Source organism: Suncus etruscus, chromosome 6 (assembly GCF_024139225.1).
Source record: "Suncus etruscus isolate mSunEtr1 chromosome 6, mSunEtr1.pri.cur, whole genome shotgun sequence".
Taxonomy (NCBI): Eukaryota; Metazoa; Chordata; class Mammalia; order Eulipotyphla; family Soricidae; genus Suncus; species Suncus etruscus.
Window position 1 is genome coordinate 15781955 of NC_064853.1, and position 21850 is coordinate 15803804.

Genomic DNA, 21850 nt, shown 5'->3' on the forward strand with positions numbered 1-21850 from the left:
TTCTTAGAATGGAGACATCCTTTAACCTTTCATTCTGTGAATTTGTCAATTCCAGGAAATCTATATAGTCAAAAGCCTTATGATGAAGCATTGTCCCCACTCACTGATAAAACCGTCATGGGCCTTTAGAAAGTTTATCTACCACTGCTTTTTAAATTAGAAGTGGGGCCAGAGTGATGACACAGCAGTATGGCATTTGTCTTGCACACAGCCAACCCAGGATGGACCAGGTTCAATTCCCTGTCATCCTATATGGTCCCCCAAGCCTGTCAGGTGTGATTTCTGAGTGCAAAGCCAGCAGTAACCCCTGAGCACTGCCAGGTGTGACCCAATCTCCTTCCCAAAATTAGAAGCATTTCCTTTCATATTCTTTTGTTAGACCCTCTCTATCTCTGTATTTCATTTCTGTCACTAATTTCCCAGATGAGAGTTCTGAAAAAAGTTCTGTTCAAGACTGTACAATAAATTGTTGAAGAAATAGTACTTAGATACAGCAATTGCCTTGCACATGGCCAATCCAGGTTTGATCCCCAGCATCCCAAATAGTTTCCTGAGCCTTGCAGGAGTGATTCTGGAGTACAGAACCAAGCATAACCCCTGAGCACTGCGGGTGTGACCCCCAAACAAACAAATAAACAAATAATTGGTTTACCTTACTCTCCTTTCCCCATCACAACGGAGACTCATCATTGTTTCAGAGCAAGTCCAGAAATTTCCACAAATGCTCATCTCAAGTGCCTTCCTGTCTAGTCCACTGAGTGCCAGTGAGCAATAGTTAACACATGTGTTTCTTGTCACTCTCTGCTGCAGGTCCAGGATTTGGTTTTCAATCTCCATATGATCCTTTCAGACACTGTGAAGATGAAGGAGCACCAGGAGGACCCCGAGATGCTGATAGATCTGATGTATAGGTACCTCCTAGTGGGCTGCATGCCCCTCCCTGCCCCCTGCAGAAGCAGGACCAAGTATCAGAATGGGCACCACTGAGTGTGGCCCCAAACAAGCAAACAAAACCATAACAACCATGTAGTATATTTACCCAAAGTATATTTTACAAAGAAAAGCCTTTTCAAATATAATTGTAGTACATATTTAACTAACACCTAGATGTTCCAGTCCCTAGATTTTTTTAGGAAGTCCTGAAACCACTATTTTTTTGTTTGAATATTTTTTGAGTATAACTTGTTTATTAATTCCCATAATAAAAACGTACATTTTTATTCTTTTTCCCCTTATTATTTCCTTAGTGGGACAGACTTTAAGGTGCCATGTCTTTTTTTTTTTTTTTTTTTGGTTTTTGGTTTTTGGGCCACACCTGGTGATACTCAGGGGTTACTCCTGGCTATGCATTCAGAAATCACTCCTGGCTTGGGGGACCATATCAGACACCAGGGTATCCAACCATGGTCTGTCCTAAGTCAGCCTCATGCAAGGCAAACGTCCTACCGCTGCACCAGCACTCCAGCCCAAGTTGCCATGTTTTATATTTTTGGATGCTCATGTCTTATTTTAGTCCCTCCCACCCAGAATGTCAAAAAATTACTGTTCGGGCCCGGAGAGATAGCACAGCGGCATTTGCCTTGCAAGCAGCCGATCCAGGACCAAAGGTGGTTGGTTCGAATCCCGGTGTCCCACATGGTCCCCCGTGCCTGCCAGGAGCTATTTCTGAGCAGACAGCCAGAAGTAACCCCTGAGCACCGCCGGGTGTGGCCCAAAAACAAACAAAACAAACAAACAAACAAAAATTACTGTTCCCCATTTCATCGACCCCATTCATTATTTCCCTTTAAGTGTACGAGGTCGTTTTCATCCCACCTGAAATCCTTTCTTAGTTGGCTGTGTTGGGGAACAGAGACTTTTTTGGGGTGTTGGATTTGGAACCAGCCCTTCAAGCTCCTTGTCAGTTTGCTGGGCGCAGGTTAACCACAGAGTCTGTCTGTCTATCTATCTATCTGTCTGTCTGTCTGTCTGTCCCAATTAGAATCGCCAAGGGCTACCAGACCTCACCAGACCTGCGGCTGACCTGGCTGCAGAACATGGCTGGAAAGCACTCGGAGCGCAGCAACCATGCCGAGGCCGCGCAATGCCTGGTCCACTCCGCTGCTCTAGTGGCCGAGTACCTAAGCATGCTGGAGGATCGGAAGTACCTCCCCGTGGGCTGCGTCACCTTTCAGGTAGGAATTCGCCATGTTCTCTAATGCAAGGTATGTCCTCTTCGGTTGGGAAGATCTGACCTTTTCCGTGCTATGGGGCCTCCTCCATGGGGGAATTGGTTGTTCACAGTAAACGTTTCTGTGTCAGTTGTTGCACATCATTGCAGAACTTTCCTCCTCCTTTCTATCTTTCCTCCTCCCTGAATTATCACTGCTCTGTCGACAAAGCATCTTTGCCTGCTCTGCTGTGAGCATCATAATCTCTATGAAGTGCCCTCCAAGCACTGAGAATCAGAGCTGGAGATATAGCACAGTGGGTAAGGCGCTTGCTTGCCTTGCAGCCCACCCAGGTTCTAGCCCTAGCACTATATATGGTCAGTTGAGCACAGCCAGATGTGGGCCCCTCCCCCCCAGAGAATATAGGTTATGGCCAGGGGTTAGTCAAGGTACTTTCCTTGCATGCCACCAATCCCAGTTCAAAACCTTTGGCACACATATAGTTGCCCAGCACAACCAGAAGTAATCAGAAGTCATTTCTGAAAACAGAGTCAGGAGCTAGCTGTGAGTATTGCTGAGTTTGGCCCCAAAACAACAACAACAACAAAAGCAAACAAAATACCAAGGATCTGGGGCTGGAGCAGTGGCGCGAGTGGTAGGGCATTTGTCTTGTAGGAGTAACCGCTGAGAGCTGTTGGGTGTGGCCCAAAAATAAAATAAATAAAAAGAAACAAGGAGCCGGAGAGATAGCACAGCGGTAGGGTGTTAGCCTTGCAAAGCTAACTCCAGGACGGACAGTGGTTCGAATGCCAGCATCCCATATGGTCCCTTGTGCCTGCCAGGAGTGATTTCTGAGCACAGAGCCAGGAGTAACTCCTGAGCGCTGCCGGGTGTGACCCAAAAACAAACAAAAAAAGTAGCATAAGAGTTTTTGAATATGTCATTTATTAATTACATTTTTGGATTTCTTTTTTGTTTTTTTGTTTTTTCGGGCCACACCCGTTTGATGCTCAGGGGTTACTCCTGGCTAAGCACTCAGAAATTGCCCCTGGCTTGGGGGGACCATAAGGGACACTGGGGGATCGAACCATGGTCCTGATCCTTGGCTAGCGCTTGCAAGGCAGACACCTTACCTCTAGCGCCACCTCGCTGCCCCCCCCCTTTTTTTTTTTTATTTTTGGGCCACACCCGACGATGATCAGGGGTTACGTCTGGCTGTCTGCTCAGAAATAGCTCCTGGCAGGCACGGGGGACCATATGGGACACTGGGATTCGAACCAATCACCTTTGGTCCTGGATCGGCTGCTTGCAAGGCAAACGCCGCTGTGCTATCTCTCCGGGCCCATTTTTGGATTTCTTACTTTATCTTGGTAATTCTATTTCATTTTCTATCACCCCTTTGATCTACATTTTTCATGCCCAGAAAGCATTTTCAATCTGCACACCTTTGAAATATTTCTCCCCTAGAATATTTCATCCAATGTTCTAGAAGAATCTGCCGTCTCAGACGACGTGGTGTCTCCGGACGAAGAAGGTATCTGCTCTGGAAAGTACTTTACTGAGTCTGGACTTGTGGGCTTGCTGGAACAAGCAGCTGCTTCCTTCTCCATGGTAGAGGACCCTTGCTCATTCTCCTTCCTCAGTTGCATACTTCTGTCTCGTTAGTGCATGCGTGTGTGGATTTAGTCTCTTCTGCTGAACCCGCCTGATAATTTCTCACTGAGCACTCTAAAGGAGTATATTGTAGGAGTAGCTCATTTTAAAGACTCATCATGGCTTACTCCATTTTTTACTGTAATCATCTGTCACTTTCTCCATGTGTATAATTTACTTGTTAATGAGCCAGCTTTAATTTAGAATTGGTTTGGAAAAAAAAATAGAATTGTTTTGGTTTGGGTTTTTTTGAGGGTGGGGAGGGGAATAGTGATTATTTGCCACAGCTTTTTCTAAAACCTTCAAATTAAAAAAGCAGTGCAAGGGGCCGGAGCAATAGCACAGCAGTAGGGCGTTTGCCTTGCATGTGGCTGATCCAGGACGAACCTGAGTTCGATCCCCAGCGTCCCGTATGGTCCCCCAAGCCAGGAGTGATTTCTGAGCACATAGCCAGGAGCAACCCCTGAATATCACCGTGTGTGGCCAAAAGAAAAAAAAAAAAAGTTAATACAAAATAAAGGGCAATAAAGTTTCTGTTTGGGTGACCCAAGAAAGGGCCTTTTGTATGTACGAGGCATTAGAACCTAGGGAAGGGCCACCTTTGATCCCAGTGGCTGCTCGTCCTCTTTTTCCAGTAGTCTGGATTAAAGTCCTGGAGCTACCTCTCTGGAGCCCTGGCAACTGTGCCCCCTCACCTCGCCCACCATCCCGTCCTTTCCCCTTCTTCCCGCTTCTCCCATCTCTGTGCCTGGAGAAGAGGAGCCATCAGCACTCTCAAATGGGTGCTGGTCCATGCAGGGGAAGAGCAGACCAGCTCCCTGCTCTCTCTCCACCCAGGACAGAGGGTCCCATTTCTCCAACTGCACAAGCCAGGTTCAGGAGATGTGAGGTTTGTGCTGGATAAAAGAAAAGCTAGAGGTAACGCTGTCACCTAACCCTAGTGCTGCAGCTGGGAACTTTCAGCCTTACCCCTGCAGTATTATCCTTAGGAATTCAGGCTGTGGCTCCAGCACCTTAGTAGGTGGGTTGTCCTGAGCACAAGTGATCGACCTATTAGTCTCATTTTTCTTAAGCACTAAATGCATCCAATAAGAATCACCTCATGGGGGCCGGAGAGATAGTACAATGGGTAGGATGCTTGCATTGCACACAACACTTCCATGTTGGAACCCCAGTATCCCATTTGGTCCTTAGAGAACTTCAAGGAGTGATTCCTGAATGCAGAGCCAGGAGTAAACCCTGAGCATTGCTGGGTGTGGCCCCCAAACAAACTTAAACAAAAAAAAAAAAAGCACAGTAAGGGGCTGGAGAGATAGCATGGAGGTAAGGCATTTGCCTTTTTTGTTGTTGTTTTGGTTTGGTTTGGTTTGGTTTGGTTTTTTGGGTCACACCCATTTGATGCTCAGCGGTTATTCCTGGCAAAGCACTCAGAAATTGCCCCTGGCTTGGGGGGAACATATGGGACGCTGGGGGATCGCACCACGGTCCTACCTTGGCTAGCGCTTGCAAGGCTGACACCTTACCTCTAGCGCCACCTCTCCGATCCTGGCATTTGCCTTTTATGCAGTAGTTCTAATCCCAGCATCCCATATGGTCCCCTGAGCCTGCCAGGAGTGATTTCTGAGCATAGAGCCAGGAGTAACCCTGAGCGCTGCCGGGTGTGACCCAAAAACCAAAAAAAAAAAAAAAAAAAAAAAAGCACAATAAAATAAAGAAATTACCTCATAGGATTGCTACCAGGATTGTATGAGTGCTTATGTCATCAAGGTGCCTGGCTTAGAGTAAGAACCAGCTTAGTGGCCATTATCATAATCTCCACTGTTATCAGCACTTAACCCACTCATTTAACTAATGGTCCTGAGTCCAAGAATGTTAGGTTAGTTGGTTCACTTAAAAATGGTTGAACATGCGGGACCGGAGAGATAGCATGGAGGTTGGGCAATTGCCTTGCATGCAGAAGGATGGTGGTTCGAATCCTAACATCCCATATGGTCCTCTGAGCCTGCCAGGAGCGATTTCTGAGCACAGAGCCAGGAGTAACCCCTGAGCGCCACAGGATATGACCCAAAAAAAAAAAAAACCAAAATAAATGGGGGTTGAACAGCATGGAACGACCCTCTCCCACTCCATCCCCTCCAAGATCCCAGATCCAATGGGAGCAATCCCTCAACACTGCCTGAAGTAGCCCACAGGGTGTGACCACTCTCCCCAATTTTAAAAAAATAGTTGCCCCTGTTACTCTTCCTTATTACCTCCTTTTTCATAGTGTAGAAATTTTGTGTGTGGTTAATTTCCGCAGTTTGCTTCTTTCTGTTCTGTATATTCAAGAAATCTGTAGCTAATTGTGTTTTACTCAGCAAATAATACCTTATGGCTTTTTCCTTCCAGGCCGGCATGTATGAAGCAGTGAATGAGGTTTACAAAGTGCTTATTCCTATCCACGAAGCCAACCGGGATGCCAAGAAACTGTCGACAATTCATGGTAAACTGCAGGAAGCATTCGGCAAAATAGTTCACCAGGTAACAATTCCTGTTTCTGCCTTTTCAGTAAAATGGAGGTGGGGGGGGCGCGCTGACAGCAGTGGGTGCTGTTCATGCTGCTGACATGGAAGAGCCCAGGAAGTGATCCTTTGAAGCAGGTCACAGATGGACATTGTCAAAGCAATGATTCAAGCCTAAGTAGACTCATTAACAGAATAACATGAATTTTCCTAAATTTTTCTAAGATTGTGATCCTTAATAATCTTTCACATTCACTTTTCTTATTTTATTTTGTTTTTTCTTTACTTTTTCATTCACTTTTCACTATTTTCCTCGTTTAAAAAAAAAAGACTTTCTTGGGCTGGAGAGATAGCTTAGTGGTAGGGTTCTTGCCTCACAAGCAGCCAATCCAGGACGGATGGTGATTCGAATCCTGTCATCCCATATGGTCCCCTGAGCCTGCCTGGAGCAATTTCTGAGCACAGAGCCAGGAGTAACCCCTGAGCATTGCCGGGTGTGGCCCAAAAACAAACAAAAAAAAAAAATAGAGTTTCTGTTGCATGGCATTGGTTATGCTGAAGAGTCTGATTTTTTTATTTTTGGTTTTTGGTTATTGGGTCACACCCGGAGGCGCTCAGGTGTTACTCCTGGCTCTGCACTCAGAAATCAATCCTGGCAGGCTCGGGGGACCTTATGGGATGCCAGGATTCAAACCACCGGCCTTCTGCATGCAAGGCAAATGCCCTACCTCCATGCTATCTCTCCGGCCAAGAGTCTGAATTTTAAGTTGAAATCTACCCCTGGGGCCGGGCGGTGGCGCTGGAGGTAAGGTGCCTGCCTTACCTGCGCTAGCCTAGGAGACGGACCGCGGTTCGATCCCCCGGCGTCCCATATGGTCCCCCAAGCCAGGAGCGACTTCTGAGCGCATAGCCAGGAGTAACCCCTGAGCGTTACCGGGTGTGGCCCAAAAACCAAAAACCAAAAAAAAAAAAAAAAAAAAAAGAAATCTACCCCTTTGTTGCCCCAAATAAGTTTCTATATTTAATTTAATGTTTATATAAAAAAATTTTTTTTTGGTTTTTTTGGGCCACACCCGGCAGTGTTCAGGGGTTACTCCTGGCTGTCTGCTCAGAAATAGCTCCTGGCAGGCACGGGGGACCATATGGGACACCGGGATTCGAACCAACCACCTTAGGTCCTGGATCGGCTGATTGCAAGGCAAACGCCGCTGTGCTATCTCTCCCGGTCCCTGTTTATATAAAATTTAATTAAATGATAAATAAAAGTTTACTGAGCAAATGTTTCAAACTTTGCCTGTTTTCTGAGTTGTTTGCATTTAGTCTTCTTTTGATGTATTTTTATAATGCAGGTGACATTTGCAATAAGATGATTGTTTTTCTGTTAGTTATAGTAGTATGGCTTCATTTTTTTAGAATTTGTAAGATATCTACCCATTATGACTAAAATTGAAATCAAATTAAACTTGTTCTGGCAATGAAGTAGCCTACTATATTAGCAATTGATGTCTTGAACCAGATATTTGCAATAAGATTTTATAAAATGATTGTTTTCTGTTATAAATAGTATGACTTTTGGTACTTCAAATTTATGATCAGATATATACCTATTATCACTAAAATTGAAATCAGATTAAACTTGGTCTGAGAACGATCATTGGTAAATACTGTGCTAGCATTGATGTCTTGAACCAGAAGTCTTGGCTCCATTGATTCGCTCTGTCACCTCCTGTTCCCTCCTCCTTGTCTGCCTTTATTCCCCTTTCCCTTCCCATCCGTGTTCCCATCTCCTATGATCAACTGAGGAAGAGGAGGGGTACTCATCATCTGCTCAGGGGCTCTGCCTTACTGTCTGTCCATGTGGCCTGCTCTTGCTTCCCATAGGCAAAGCTCTTCCAGATGATCTGAAAAGGATTTAAATCTTAAAATAGGGCCCCTTTATTGCTAGAAAATTTATGGTCATCGGAAGTTGCAAAAAGATTGACTTAAAATTTATGCTCAAGCAAAATGGAGGCTCAAAAGCACCTCATCCCTAGCTTCCAGAACTCTCCATTGCCAACGACATGGCAGAGCTGGAACGTTAGGGCTCCTGCTTTTCCAGAAACTGCTGTCCATTTGCATCAAGGACCTTCGAGCAGAGTCACAGTTTGCATTGCAGTGACCCGGTAACTCAGAGGTGATTAGAGATCTCAGTTAGACACACACACAAATGGAAGGGGCAGCTGGCTCGCCTGCCCCAAGCTTGATCTTTGACTTGTTCAAATTGCGAAAAAGTGAAATTGGAGCCCAATAGATTTGAAACAGGAGGTTTCCAAAGCCTGACCCAATTGCTCTTAAATCAAAGAATTTGGTGCTAGAAATAATCTGGCAGCTTTTTAATCATGAAGAAGTAAGAGTTTATGATGTCTGGTACCTTAGAGAACTGAACTTCCTTTGGCCATTTTACTTTTTTTTTTATGACTTGCCCTTTCTTCTTCTTCTTCTTTTTTTTTTTTTTTTTTTTTACTTTTTATTATACAGAGTACTGGCTGGGAGGTAGGTAATGTTTTAGTTAGTTCAAGACACTAATAGATTGATTTAATCAGATTTCTTTTGCCAATGCTTTGCCCACATGTGCTAGCTGTGGGCATTCTGTTGCTTCCTGCTACCAACTGAATTCATTAACCAAAGAAATGTCAAAATGTTTTTTTAAGTTATCCTAAGCAATCTACCGTTCAGAAGGTGTAGGTAGTGCATGGAAATCCGTACATTACGTTACACTAATGAGATTCTTTGGTAAATGATCCACTTTGTCCTCGCGTCAGTATGTTTTTTTCCTTTGAAGCATTTCTTTCATCAACATTTTCACACAGATTTTCTTTTCTTAACCATATTGTTTTCACCTCATTTTACAGAGGTCGATTTATGTGTTACTGCTCAGAGGGGTTAAATCGAAAGACTATTTCAATTTGATCTAAGTCACCTTCGTTTGTAAACTATACCATTGTCTCCCTACCCCACCCCCCCAAAAAATAAACCCCCAAGTATTGACCACACATTCAGTCAGTTGAAATCCATGTAGGCCAGAATCCTTTAGTTAGAATTATTAGAAGAATCTGTTCATTGGCTGTTGAACCTTTCACCTTGAGTATACCTCACTAAAGGAAAAAATTCACTTTTGTCATGTAAATTTTCTTGGGCAGGGAGGGGATAGAGAGATTGCAGGAGAGCCAGAAATTGAATTTGACCTCATTCTGACAGGATTCGATAATTAGTGTTTAATGAAGACTAAATGCACTGCTTTTTATGTGCTAGTTAGGCTCATAAAAAGTTCTGATATAAATCATATCTTGCTTGAAAAACGTCAGGAAGAAGCAGTTGGCATCGTTTTAAATCTTCTTGCAGAGGAGACCATTCTCTCCAGCATGCCTTGATTTCCCTTTGCAGACAGACAGCAAGTGTCCCTCAGTGAGGCTGATGCAAAGCTAAAGGTCTCGCTTTTGCCCACCTGTTCCTTCTCCACCTCGCCTCCACTTGATGGTCAGGTTTTGTCCAGCAGGCCATGTTTGGCTTTGAAGAGTCCTTTAGGGTCACAACAACTGAACCAGAAATAGAAAGCTCAGGAGTAAATGGGCCCTTTACATTTTCCTCCATTTCTCAATTGGCTTTCTTCAGATGAAATCAATACTTTGACTTGACGTTTATTCTCCAGGCAGGGCCTTATTCACCCCAAGAATAGAGTCCCTGGGGCCAGAGTGATAGCATAATGGTCAGGCATTTGCCTGGCATGCTGCTGACCCAGGACGGACCTGGGTTCAATCCCCAGTGTCCCATATGGTTCCCCAAGCCAGGTGTGATTTCTGAGCGAAGAGCCAGGAGTAACTCTTGAGCGTCACTGAGTGTGGCCCAACACCCCCCCAAGATAATGACACCACCACCACCACCCCACTTCTCTGGTTCAGACATGGACCTGCCATAGTTATCTGCAAATACTAATACTCCTTATGGGCTTCCTGACCTAAAGGAGCAAGTTTAGAAAGGAGGCATCAAAGATCTATGGAAACCTCTGAGCAGTTTATTACTGGTCCGTCTGAGGCTAAATCGACCCCTGACCGGTCTCATTGTCACTGGTTATGACATTAATACCATCCTGTCATCAAGTTTATTGCATGGTCAAAGGCACGTGGACTTTTATTTTCTCGTTTATATTTTTGTCACTACCTTTCACTGGACTTTTTAGTCTTGTAGCTTCTAAAATTGTTGCACGTTTGTTTTTTGCTTGTCCCATGTAAAACTTAAGTGGATGCTTGCATTTTTTTTTTAGAAAAATGTGTTTGCTACCAGATGCTGCTTATTTGTTTTGAAATTTCCCTAATTAAAATGCTTTCTGTTTTCTCTCTTGCCCCTGGTTGCTGGCCCTCCTCCCTACTTTTACTATTGTCTATTGTGGTAAGTTCCTATCTTGTGAATAATTTTCTTTTATGGCTCTGGGAAAACTTCAATGATGTCATTTTTTCTAAAAGCTGTACTTCCTAGCTAATTTCTTAGTATTCTCAAAGAACTGTCAATTGAACTAGAATCCAGTTGTCTGGTTTTCACACTGTTGAAGGCTTTTGTGAGTAGAGACTATCCCCTAAAATTATTCACCCCTTGGAGAAGGCCATCCAGGATCACAGATTTTGTGTGTGTGTGTGTGTGTGTGTGTGTGTGTGTGTGTGTGTGTGTGTAAGAGATAACTCTAAAATTTGATGCTTAAAAACTTGTTAAACTATTTGCCATGCAGAATGGCTTACCATTGAGCCTGTATAAATCACCAGTGACATTATCCACTCTGCCAGTAAATGGATTTTTTAGTACTCCCCTTTATTTTCATCTTTCTCCCAAGCCCACCCACTGATTTTATTTATTTTTATTTTTTGGTTTGGGGGCTACATTGGATTATGCTCAGGGGTCACTCAGGAATCACTCCTGGCGGGCATGTGGAATGCCAGGGACAGATAAGTTAGAGCATGGGAATGGCAGCTTTCATGACTGGAAAGAAAGAAAATACTAGAAAAATCTAGATGGAAACCATAGGAAAGTGGACCGAAGATTTTCCAAAGGAAAATAGGTACCATTCTAGAATCTAGAATCCTGCACTCTGAAGGCCTGGGATTGTAGACCGGTAGTAGAGCTCTCGCCCTGCATGTGTAAGGCCCTAAGTTCAATTCCTAACTCTGATTCCCTGAGCACCACCAGGAGCAAACCACAAACACTAGGGTAGGGTGAGAGAATTCCCAAGCACCCTGAGCAGACATCTATGAACCAAAAAGAGAAACTTAAACTTCCAGCTTGCTCTTTTCTGCTTTCAGCACAATGTACACTCCAGCCTCTCTCATCAGATCTCTTTTATTCCTCCCCACACTGGCCACCTTCCTGCCCTTCAAGGCTCCCTAGTCCAGGGCTTTTGCTTCCCTGGCCCTTCCTCTGTGCCCAGAGCCACATAAATGACTTAGCTCAGCTGTCACCTTCATGCCGCGTTCCACACTTTCTCACTCTTGCATTCAGTGAGTGCTGAGAACAGTTGCTGATGGCTCCAAAGCACTTAGTAAATGCAGAAGCGGGTGAGTGACTGGTTTCTCTCACACACATTCTGCTTCATGGCTTTCTTTTTATTTTTCTTTTTGGTTCACAACCCAGCAGTGTTCATGGCTGATTCCTGGCAGTGCCCTGGGGACCATATGTGGTGCCAGGGATCAAACCTAGGTCTGCCACACGCAAGACAAACATCCTACCTACTGTGCTATCTCTGGATCTTTGCGACTTTTTATTTTTTTGTTTTGTTTTGTTTGGGGGGCCACATCCGGTAGCACTTGGGTTACTCTTGGCTCTGTTCTCAGAACTGGCTCTTGGCAGGCTTAGGGGATCATATGGGATGCCAGGATTTGAATCCAAGTCAGCTTCATGCAAGGCAAATGTCCTACCCACTGTGCTATCACTCTGGCACCTGCTTTGTGACTTTTTATCTCTTTCTTTTTCTCTCACACTACAGTCTCCTTGTCTTCTCTCCCTCCACTCATTTGGCCATTCTTTAGTGTCAAGAACACTGACTGTCGGGCCCGGAGAGATAGCACAGCGGTGTTTGCCTTGCAAGCAGCCGATCCAGGACCAAAGGTGGTTGGTTCGAATCCCGGTGTCCCATATGGTCCCCCGTGCCTGCCAGGAGCTATTTCTGAGCAGACGGCCAGTAGTAACCCCTGAGCACCGCCGGGTGTGGCCCAAAAACCAAAAAAAAAAAAAAAAAAAAAAAACACTGACTGTCACCTCTTTGACAACCGATTCCTTGGGTAGAGCATGGTGCCCTTTTCCTGTCCCTCCGAGAAAATGTTTTATGCTTAGCTCTGGAGAGACCAGGTCTTCTGTAGAAGTCTTTTCCTATTGCAGTCACTCACCAACTCACACACTCCGTTTCTGCTCTTGACCTAAATGCCAATATGAGCAAAGAAAGAAAACCAACTCAAGGGGTTGGGGTGATAGTACAGCAAGAAGGTTATTTACCTTGTATGTAACTGGCCCACTTCCATCTTCAGCTTTCTATATAATCTTCTGAGCCCACCAGGAGTGATTTCTGAGCTCAGAGCCAGGAATGCCCCTAAAGTACCACTGTGGTCCCCAAACAAGCAAAAAGAAAAGAAAACCACCTTTGCTCAGTGTTTGTGTCAATTTTAAGCTACATCATTAAGATACAAATCAAGACCCAGAGAGACAACACACCCACCCACTCTTCCCTGGTCAACTGTTCTTAGTCTCTGCTCTTATATTCTTTTTTTGCTTTGTTTTATTTTTTTTGGGTCACACCTGGTGGCACTCAGGAGTTCTCCTGGCTCTGCACTCAGAAATCGCTCCTGGCAGGCTCAGGGAACCATATGGGAAACCAGAAATCGAACCACCATCCGCTGCTCTTATACTCTTAACAGGGTCATTAGAGCAGTGGCGCAAGTGGTAGGGCATTTGCCTTGCCCACACTAGCCTAGGACGGACCATGATTTAATCCACTGGTGTCCCATATGGTCCTCCAAGCCAGAAGTGATTTCTGAGCACATAGCCAGGGGGTAATCCCTGAGCATCACTGGTTGTGGCCCAAAAATCCAAAAAAAAAAAAAAAAAAAAAAAAAGAAATCTATGGAAATTGGGGGGCAGAGAGGTGGCGCAAGCGGTTGCGTTTTCCTAACACGAGCTAACCTAGAATAGGCATCCCATATGGTCCCCTAAGCCAGTAATGATTTCTGAGCACATAGCCAGGAGTAACCCCTGAGTGTCACAGGGTGTGGCCCCCAAACAAACAAAGAACAAAAACTAGGGAAGTAGAGGATGGAGAGTCCAGTGGAGAAGATGCTTGCCTTGCACACAGCTAACCTGAGTTTGGTCCCCAGTGCCATAGATGGCACATATATGCCCAGAGTAGCCCCTGAGCACAGAGCCAGAGATATAACCTGAGCCCAGCTAGGATGTGACCCAAAAAAACCCAAAAACACCCAGAAAGAAAAACTAAGAAAGTGATTATTGTAAGCAGTTGGAGACGCTGGAGAATTAGCTGCCTAAGAAAAAGCCAGAACCAAAGAGATAGTATAGGGGGCAAAGTTCTTGCTTGGCACATGACCCCGACTCAATACCCAGCACCCCTATGTTCCCTAAGAATCATCCAGAGTGACACCTGAGCTCAGAGTCAGGAATAAGCCTGAAACACTACTGCTAGTGGCCCCACATAAATATTGACATTTGGGAAATGTTCTCAGTTGGAAAACTTGCAGATCAAGAATGTAACCCTGGGGCCTGAGTGATAGCAAGGACAGACCCAGGTTTGATCCCCAGCATCCCATAGGGTCCCCCAAGCCTGCTGGGAGCGATTTCTGAGCACAGAGCCAGGAGCAGTAACCCCTAAGCACCACCAGGTGTGTTTCTCTCCCCCCCCCCCCCCATAAAAAGAATGTGAGCCAGCATTTCCTTGGCACCTATGAAGCTCTGGGGGTTCAATAACCAGCATGGGGGAGGGGGGGGGAATGGATTTTAAGTTGGAAACTTTTGAGAAAAGCCAGAGTGGCACTATTTCTAACTTTTAATAGGCATTATTTTTGAATGTCTTTATGACATTGTTAAAAAATAGTCACAGACCAAAAAAAGAAAAAGAAAACGTGTGTCTGTAGGGCATTGCTATAAACCTGCCAAAATCCAAAAAAAAAATCAGATAAAATAAAAAAAAATAGTCACAGAGTCTTAATTTTTCTTAGAAACTTCCTGTTCTGTGGATTTATATGAGGTTTTTTTTTTTAATAATTTTTTTTTGTTTTTGGGCCACACCCGGCCAAGCTCAGGGGTTACTTCTGGCTGTCTGCTCAGAAATAGCTCCTGGCAGGCACGGGGGACCATATGGGACACCGGGATTCGAACCAACCACCTTTGGTCCTGGATCGGCTGCTTGCAAGGCAAACACCGCTGTGCTATCTTTCCGGGCCCTTATATGAGGATTTTAATCAGAATTTTCTACTAGGGAGATTTTGTTTGCTTTAGAAATGAATTTTTGAAGTATAACATGAAAACGTTTTCATTGAAAACGTCAAGTTTCTTTGTAAAACATTCACTATGAAATTTTCCTTCTCACTGCAGTATGGAGCAAGCCCATGGGCTGGAGCACTTGTTCACAAGCAAAAGGCTCAGGTTCATTTCCAACCCTGAATGGGCCCCTGAGCATTGGTCTGGAGTCTTCTCTGAGCACCACTGGGTGGGGTGTCAACACCCCCAAATTAAAGCAAAATGTTACTTCTTTGGGATTGAAATGGAGGGTGGATATTTCAATTGCAGTGCTTTTTTACCTTATGAAGCTTCTAAATTAATGGGACGTGGGAGTGGCAGGGGGGTTCAGTGGGCAGGAATCTTGCTTGCAAGCAGCTAATTCTTATTCGATTTTCTGGCACCACATATAGTCCTGGAGCACTGGAGTGTTCCCTGAGTACAAGGCAAGCCCTGAGCACTGCTGGGTGTGGTCCCAAACAAAGCAAACCAAAAAATCAAAAACACCTGATAAAGTAATCGGAGGGATAGTGAGTATATGCTTTGCATGCAGAAGACCTGGGCTTGGTCCCACACTGTTCACCAGGCACCACTGGGAGTGACCTCAGAGCACCATCAGGTGTGGCCCATAAACGATGAAAACAAACAACTAATAAATTAAGGACAGGGATGTAGTTCAGTGGTAAAACACTTGCCTTGCTTGTGTGAAGTTCTAGGTTCAATGCCCAGGGACTGAGTAAACAGGAAAAAAAGTAAGAATCGTGATTTTCTGGAAGCTGGAGTGAAAGCACAGTGGGTAGGGCGTTTTCCTTACCTTGCACACTGCTGACCCACCTTCAATCCCCAGCATCCCATATGATCCCCCGAGTCAGCCAGGAGCAATTTCTTATTGAAGAACTAAAAGTAATCCCTGAGTGCCGCTAAATGTGACCCAAAACAAACAAAAACAAAAAAACAAAAAAAAATCAGAATTTTCTATTTTGTCTACCATCTTACTTTTACAAGCCTCTTTGACTTTTCAATTAAGAACCCAGTAGACCAAGAAGAATGAACCAGGGCCCAGAGAGATAGCACAGCAGCGTTTGCCTTGCAAGCAGCCAATCCAGGACCAAAGGTGGTTGGTTCAAATCCCGGTGTCCCATATGGTCCCCCGTGCCTGCCAGGAGCTATTTCTGAGCAGACAGCCAGGAGTAACCCCTGAGCAACGCTGGGTGTGGCCCAAAAACCAAAAACCAAAAAAAAAAAAAGAACCCCAGTAGAGGAAAAGTATAAACCAGAGAAAGTTTAAAGAGAATTCAGAGATATATAGAGAGGTAGTGGCTCTTTATACAGGTCTTTGGAGCATACAGGGAAGTGGGTGGCTGGTGTGTGTGTGTGTGTGTGTGTGTGTGTGTGTGTGTGTGTGTGTGTGCGCGTGCGTGCGCGTGTACATGTGTGTATGTGTGTCTACACGAGCTTCCAAGCTTGTTCTCCCCTGTGCTGTCAGTGTGGCTTCAACCCCAGTGTCCTTGAAACTTGATTGTGTGGCTAATGTATGCAGAGGGTGGCTTGGAGACTTGAGAATAACCAGCTCGTCTGCATTTTTCTTTTTATCTTTCCTACATGTCTTTTTCCCTCTCTGCCCCATTTTTAGTTCCTCTTCCACCTAGAAAGATTTGATTGGCAGCAGGATACTCGTAACTCATCCCTTTAGTGCTCTGAGTGGTCCAATGGTTGCTGAGCACCTATGCCAGGTGATCACCTATGCAGCTCCTAACTTGTATGATCTCATTCAATGTATATAAAGAGATTGTGCAAAGGCTAATATGGCTAATACTCATCACATGTGTTAGTATTGTTCCCAAATTGTAACTTGACTTAGCACACACTGATTCTCAGCAGCTAAGACACAGGTGATATTTTCACCATCTTTTCTCAAAAACAGGGAAATAATTCGTTGTAGTGGTATGGATTTAAAACGGACCAATAAGGGCCGGAGCAATAGCATAGCAATAAGGCATTTGCCTTGCACGTGGTTGGCCCAGGACAGACATTGGTTCAATCCCCTGGTGTCCCATATGGTCCCCCAAGCCAGGAGAGATTTCTGAGCACATAGCCGGGAGTAAACCCTGAGCGTCACCAGGTGTAGCCCAAAATAATACAAAAAAATTTAAAATATAATGAGCCAATACAAAGTAATCACCAGCTGCTACACACCTTGAAAAACACTAAAAAATTAAGTAGCAACTACCCTCTACAATGTGGTAAAAGCCCTAATTACATGATGCTATATGTTAGAAATAATGATACGTGGGGCCAGCGAGGTAGCGCTAGAGGTAAGGTGTCTGCCTTGCAAGCGCTAGCCAAGGAAGGACCACGGTTCTATCCCCCGGCGTCCCATATGGTCCCCCCAAGCCAGGGGCAATTTCTGAGCACTTAGCCAGGAGTAACCCCTGAGCATCAAACAGGTGTGGCCCAAAAAAAAACAAAAAACAAAAATAATGATACGGGAATGTTTGTTTTTGGGGAATAACATGATGTTATAATGTTGGATTGAAAAAAATTTTTGCAGTCTTTTAGGAATTGTATCTGAATATAGCAATAATAAATTCCAGGTGAAGACAAAAAGATTCTGCACTAAAATGTCTTTTTATTTTCCCAAACCTAGGATGGTAAGCGGATGTTTGGCACTTATTTTCGTGTTGGTTTTTATGGAAGCAAGTTCGGGGATTTGGATGAACAAGAATTTGTTTACAAGGAGCCTGCAATAACCAAACTGGCAGAGATATCTCACAGATTAGAGGTGAATGCAGATGTCATCTTTCATTGCGATTCTCTCTGGAGAAAAGACATTCGGATCTAGATCTAGTGATTTACTCAGTTGGTTCTCGATCAAGAAGTCACTATTTAGGTGGGGCTGGAGCAGTGGCACGGAGCGCTAAGGCCTTGTTTGCACTAGCCTAGGACGGACTGCGGTTCAATTCCCTGGCATCCCATAAGGTCCCCCAAGGCAGGAGCGATTTCTGAACGCATAGCCAGAAGTAACTCCTGAGTGTCACCGTGTGTGGCTCAAAACAAACAAACAAAATCACCATTTAGAGAAAGGATTCAATAACAATCTTGTGGGGGAAAGAGAGAGCATGTAGATAGATTCTATAATTGGGATTTTGTTTTCCATTCTTTTACATTTTGTTCTAACACTAGTGATGATAATCTATTTTTATTTTTATGCTGTTTTCACACATATTTTGGAAACCTGTGTCCTTCCAAATTACTTTGATCTACATAGAAATTGATAGTATTATTTACATTATGTAGAAATGACATAAGGAATTAAATAGCAATTCATCTTGGAGCTAAAACTCCAAAGGTTGTTTTTCTGTTTGTTTTTTTATTTTTGGTTTTTGGTTTTTGGGCCACACCTGATGACACTTGGGTTACTCCTGGCTCTGTGCTCAGAAATCGCTCCTGGCTTGGGGGACCACATGGAATGTCGGGGGATCGAACCACAGTCCGTCCTAGGCTAGCACACACAAGGCAAATGCCTTACCGCTCGCGCCACCACTCCACCTCCTTTATTCTTTACTGTTGCTAACTTCGTGTAAAAGATTTTTTTTTAATTACAGGGATTTTATGGAGAAAGATTTGGAGAAGACGTGGTTGAAGTAATCAAGGATTCCAATCCAGTGGACAAGTGCAAATTAGATCCCAACAAGGTATGGCCGATTAGCTTGGCACCGCTCACAGGCCCAGGTCACAGCAGGCACTGTTTCTGGGCAAGGGTGTCAGCCGTGGCACTGGAACCCTGAGTGAACGAAGGACGCTTTCCTCTCGCAGGCGTACATTCAGATCACCTATGTGGAGCCCTACTTCGACACGTATGAGATGAAGGACAGGATCACATATTTTGACAAGAACTACAACCTTCGCCGCTTCATGTACTGCACGCCCTTCACTTTGGACGGCCGTGCCCACGGGGAGCTGCACGAGCAGTTCAAGCGAAAGACCATCCTGACCACATCTCACGCCTTCCCCTACATCAAGACCAGGGTCAACGTCACCCACAAAGAGGAGGTCAGCCTGCACACGGGTAGAGAGGTTTGGGGGAGCCAACCCCGGAGGGGCTGGTGATACAACTCCAGATATTCACCCTTGGGGGCTGTGCCCATGGCCAAGTTTCAGTGTCTCTCCTGAGTCCTTGATGGGAGTGGGCTGTGCTCTAAAGGGGACTCTCAGACCCTGATTTAAAGGTTCGTATTTTGTCATGCAGAGAATATTTAGTGTTTCATCATTAGATAATAATTTCCTTTTTTTTTAAACTTTACTTATTGATTGATTGCTTTTGAGGCCACACCCAGTAATGCTCAGAAATCACTCTTGGCAGGCTCAGGAGACCATATGGGATGCCGGGATTCGAACCACGGTCCTTCTGCATGCAAGGCAAATGCCTTACCTCCATGCTATCTCTCCGGCCCCCAGAAAACACTCTTGGCAGACTTGGGGGACACATAGGATGCCAGGAATCGAACCGGGTCCCTCCCTGGTCAGCCGCATGCAAGGCAACTGCCCTACTGCTGGGCTATCTCTCATTTCTAAAAGGGTCTCCAGTCTTCCCCTCCCTGCATGCTGATTCTTTGATATTTTTGTGACTCCTGAAATAGTCATCCTGCCACTTTACCAATGTCCTTTCATGCAGATTATATTAACGCCCATCGAGGTGGCCATTGAAGACATGCAGAAAAAGACACAGGAGTTGGCCTTCGCCACCCATCAGGATCCAGCAGATCCCAAAATGCTGCAGATGGTGCTCCAGGGCTCTGTGGGCACCACAGTGAACCAGGTTGGTGCAGAGAATCCCAAGTTAGTACAGATGTAGGGGCCATGGACATCTAACAGCGGGACGGGAACGTGGCGTAAACTTCAGTGAGTACATGTTAGTCAGGAGAGATGAGAATAAAGATTTTGCGTTAGGAAAAGCTAAAAACGTATTCGTTTGACTGCGACTCTACGGAGTTTGAATAGAGGCATTAATAAATAATGGGTCTTGACTTCAGTGTGACCATCTCAAAGCTGGGAAAAATTATACGGGTGAGCTCATGAATTGCGAGAGGACAAAAATATATTTTCTCCCCTTATTTTGCAGGGGCCTCTGGAAGTTGCCCAAGTTTTCCTATCTGAAATCCCGAGTGACCCCAAACTCTTCAGACATCATAATAAGCTGAGACTATGCTTCAAAGATTTCACTAAAAGGTACTAAAGGCATCTCATGTGAGGCTCTTCATGAGAATAATCTGGGCCTCAGTAGGACGGGAACACCAGAGGAGGTGTGGGGAGTGCTGGAATGAGAAGCTATCAGGAGTATGGTCCACAGTAAGAAAAGGGCCTCAGAGAGCACACTTGGTGCTCAGTGAACCATATGGGGTGCCAGGGATCAAACCCAGGTCAGCTGCATGCAAGGCAAGCACCCTACCTGCTCCTTACCTGCTGTTATCACTTCAGCATCAGTTCTAGGCTTCAAGGCAACCATAAGTAGCTTTGTTAGTCTTAAGGAAGAGAAGCTGGGCCTGGAGAGATAGCACAGTGGCGTTTGCCTTGCAAACAGCCGATGCAGGACCAAAGGTGGTTGGTTCGAATCCTGGTGTCCCAGATGGTCCCCCGTGCCTGCCAGGAGCTGTCTGAGCAGACAGCCAGGAGTAACCCCTGAGCACCACCGGGTGTGGTCCAAAAAAACAAAAACAAAAAAGGAAGAGAAGCTGTTATGCATTTCGGACCACCTTTTTTTTTTTTTTTTTTTTTTTTTTTTGGTTTTTGGGCCACACCCAGCATTGCTCAGGGGTTACTCCTGGCTAAGCGCTCAGAAATAGCTCCTGGCAGGCACAGGGGGCCATATGGGACACCGGGATTCAAACCAACCACCTCTGGTCCTGGATCAGCTGCTTGCAAGGCAAACGCCGCTGTGCTATCTCTCCGGGCCCCTCGGACCACCTTGTGTCCCCTGCATTTCAAGGCTTAAGAAACTGAGCATCCTTGGGGACCAAGCATTCAACCACAGGTCTGGTGATCGAGCCAGTTCCCAGCAGGAGTTGACCTCATGCTGCCTGAGCACTTCTTGGGAAGTCCCCCACCTCCACACATAAACACACACTATTGTTTCTCCATCTTTCGTCTTGTACCTGCACACATAAACACATACACACACCTCTCCATACATAAACATACACTATTGTTTCTCCATCTTTTGTCTCACACACACACACACACACACACACACACACACACACACACACACACACTTCCCACATATAAACACACACTATTGTTTCTCCATCTTTTGTCTTGTACCTGTATATATTTTGACCATTCAACTGTTGTAAAAACAAAAGGCAGAATGTTGGATTCAGTTTCCTTATCCATTCAACTACTCTATGCCCTTTTTCTGGGAGGGGGGTTACAGGGAGTGGCTCACCCAGCAGTGCTCAGGGATCATTCCTAGCAGGTTCAGAACCATACGTATGTGGTGTTGGGGGTGGAATCTTGGTCAACCACATGCAAAGCAAGTGCTCAGCTCACTGTCCTCTCTCTCTGACCTCCCACTTTCTGTGCCTCTTTTTTTTTTGGGGGGGGGGTATGGAGGCCACACCCGGTGACGCTCAGGAATTACTCCTGGCTATGCACTCAGAAATCATTCCTGGTTTGGAGGACCATATGGGACACTGGGGGATCGAACCAAGGTCCGTCCTAGGTCAGATGCGTGCAAGGCAAATGTTTTACCGCTGTGCCACTGCTCCGGTCCCAATCTGTGCCTTTTGATTGGTGAGTTTGGGCCACTGATGTTAAGTGAGATTATTAAAGTGGAGAAATGTGTTGCTGTCGTTTTATATGTATTTTGAGTTTTCTTTTCTTCCCCTGTCCTTAAGATCTTGCTTGTCAGGCTATGGCCAGGTTGCAGTTACTCTTAGCAGGTCCTCTCAATTTGTTTATCGTGAGAGCACCATATAGTTTACCTCTGATGTTCTGAGTCTGTCCTCCAGACCTCAGAGCAAG

The 21850-nt window shown here is 45.1% G+C and overlaps 1 protein-coding gene across 1 annotated transcript in view; it reads left to right on the top strand.

Annotated features, from left to right (window-relative positions):
• The window catches only part of DOCK7 (dedicator of cytokinesis 7), a 193924-nt gene that overhangs the window by 164609 nt on the left and 7465 nt on the right, over positions 1-21850 (top strand). Inside the window, exons 39-47 of the mRNA XM_049774381.1 lie at positions 811-911; positions 1982-2174; positions 3618-3761; positions 6192-6323; positions 17475-17609; positions 18433-18522; positions 18644-18880; positions 19503-19646; positions 19950-20056. Coding sequence (XP_049630338.1) covers positions 811-911; positions 1982-2174; positions 3618-3761; positions 6192-6323; positions 17475-17609; positions 18433-18522; positions 18644-18880; positions 19503-19646; positions 19950-20056 — 1283 coding nt within the window. The remainder of the gene's footprint in view (positions 1-810; positions 912-1981; positions 2175-3617; positions 3762-6191; positions 6324-17474; positions 17610-18432; positions 18523-18643; positions 18881-19502; positions 19647-19949; positions 20057-21850) is intronic.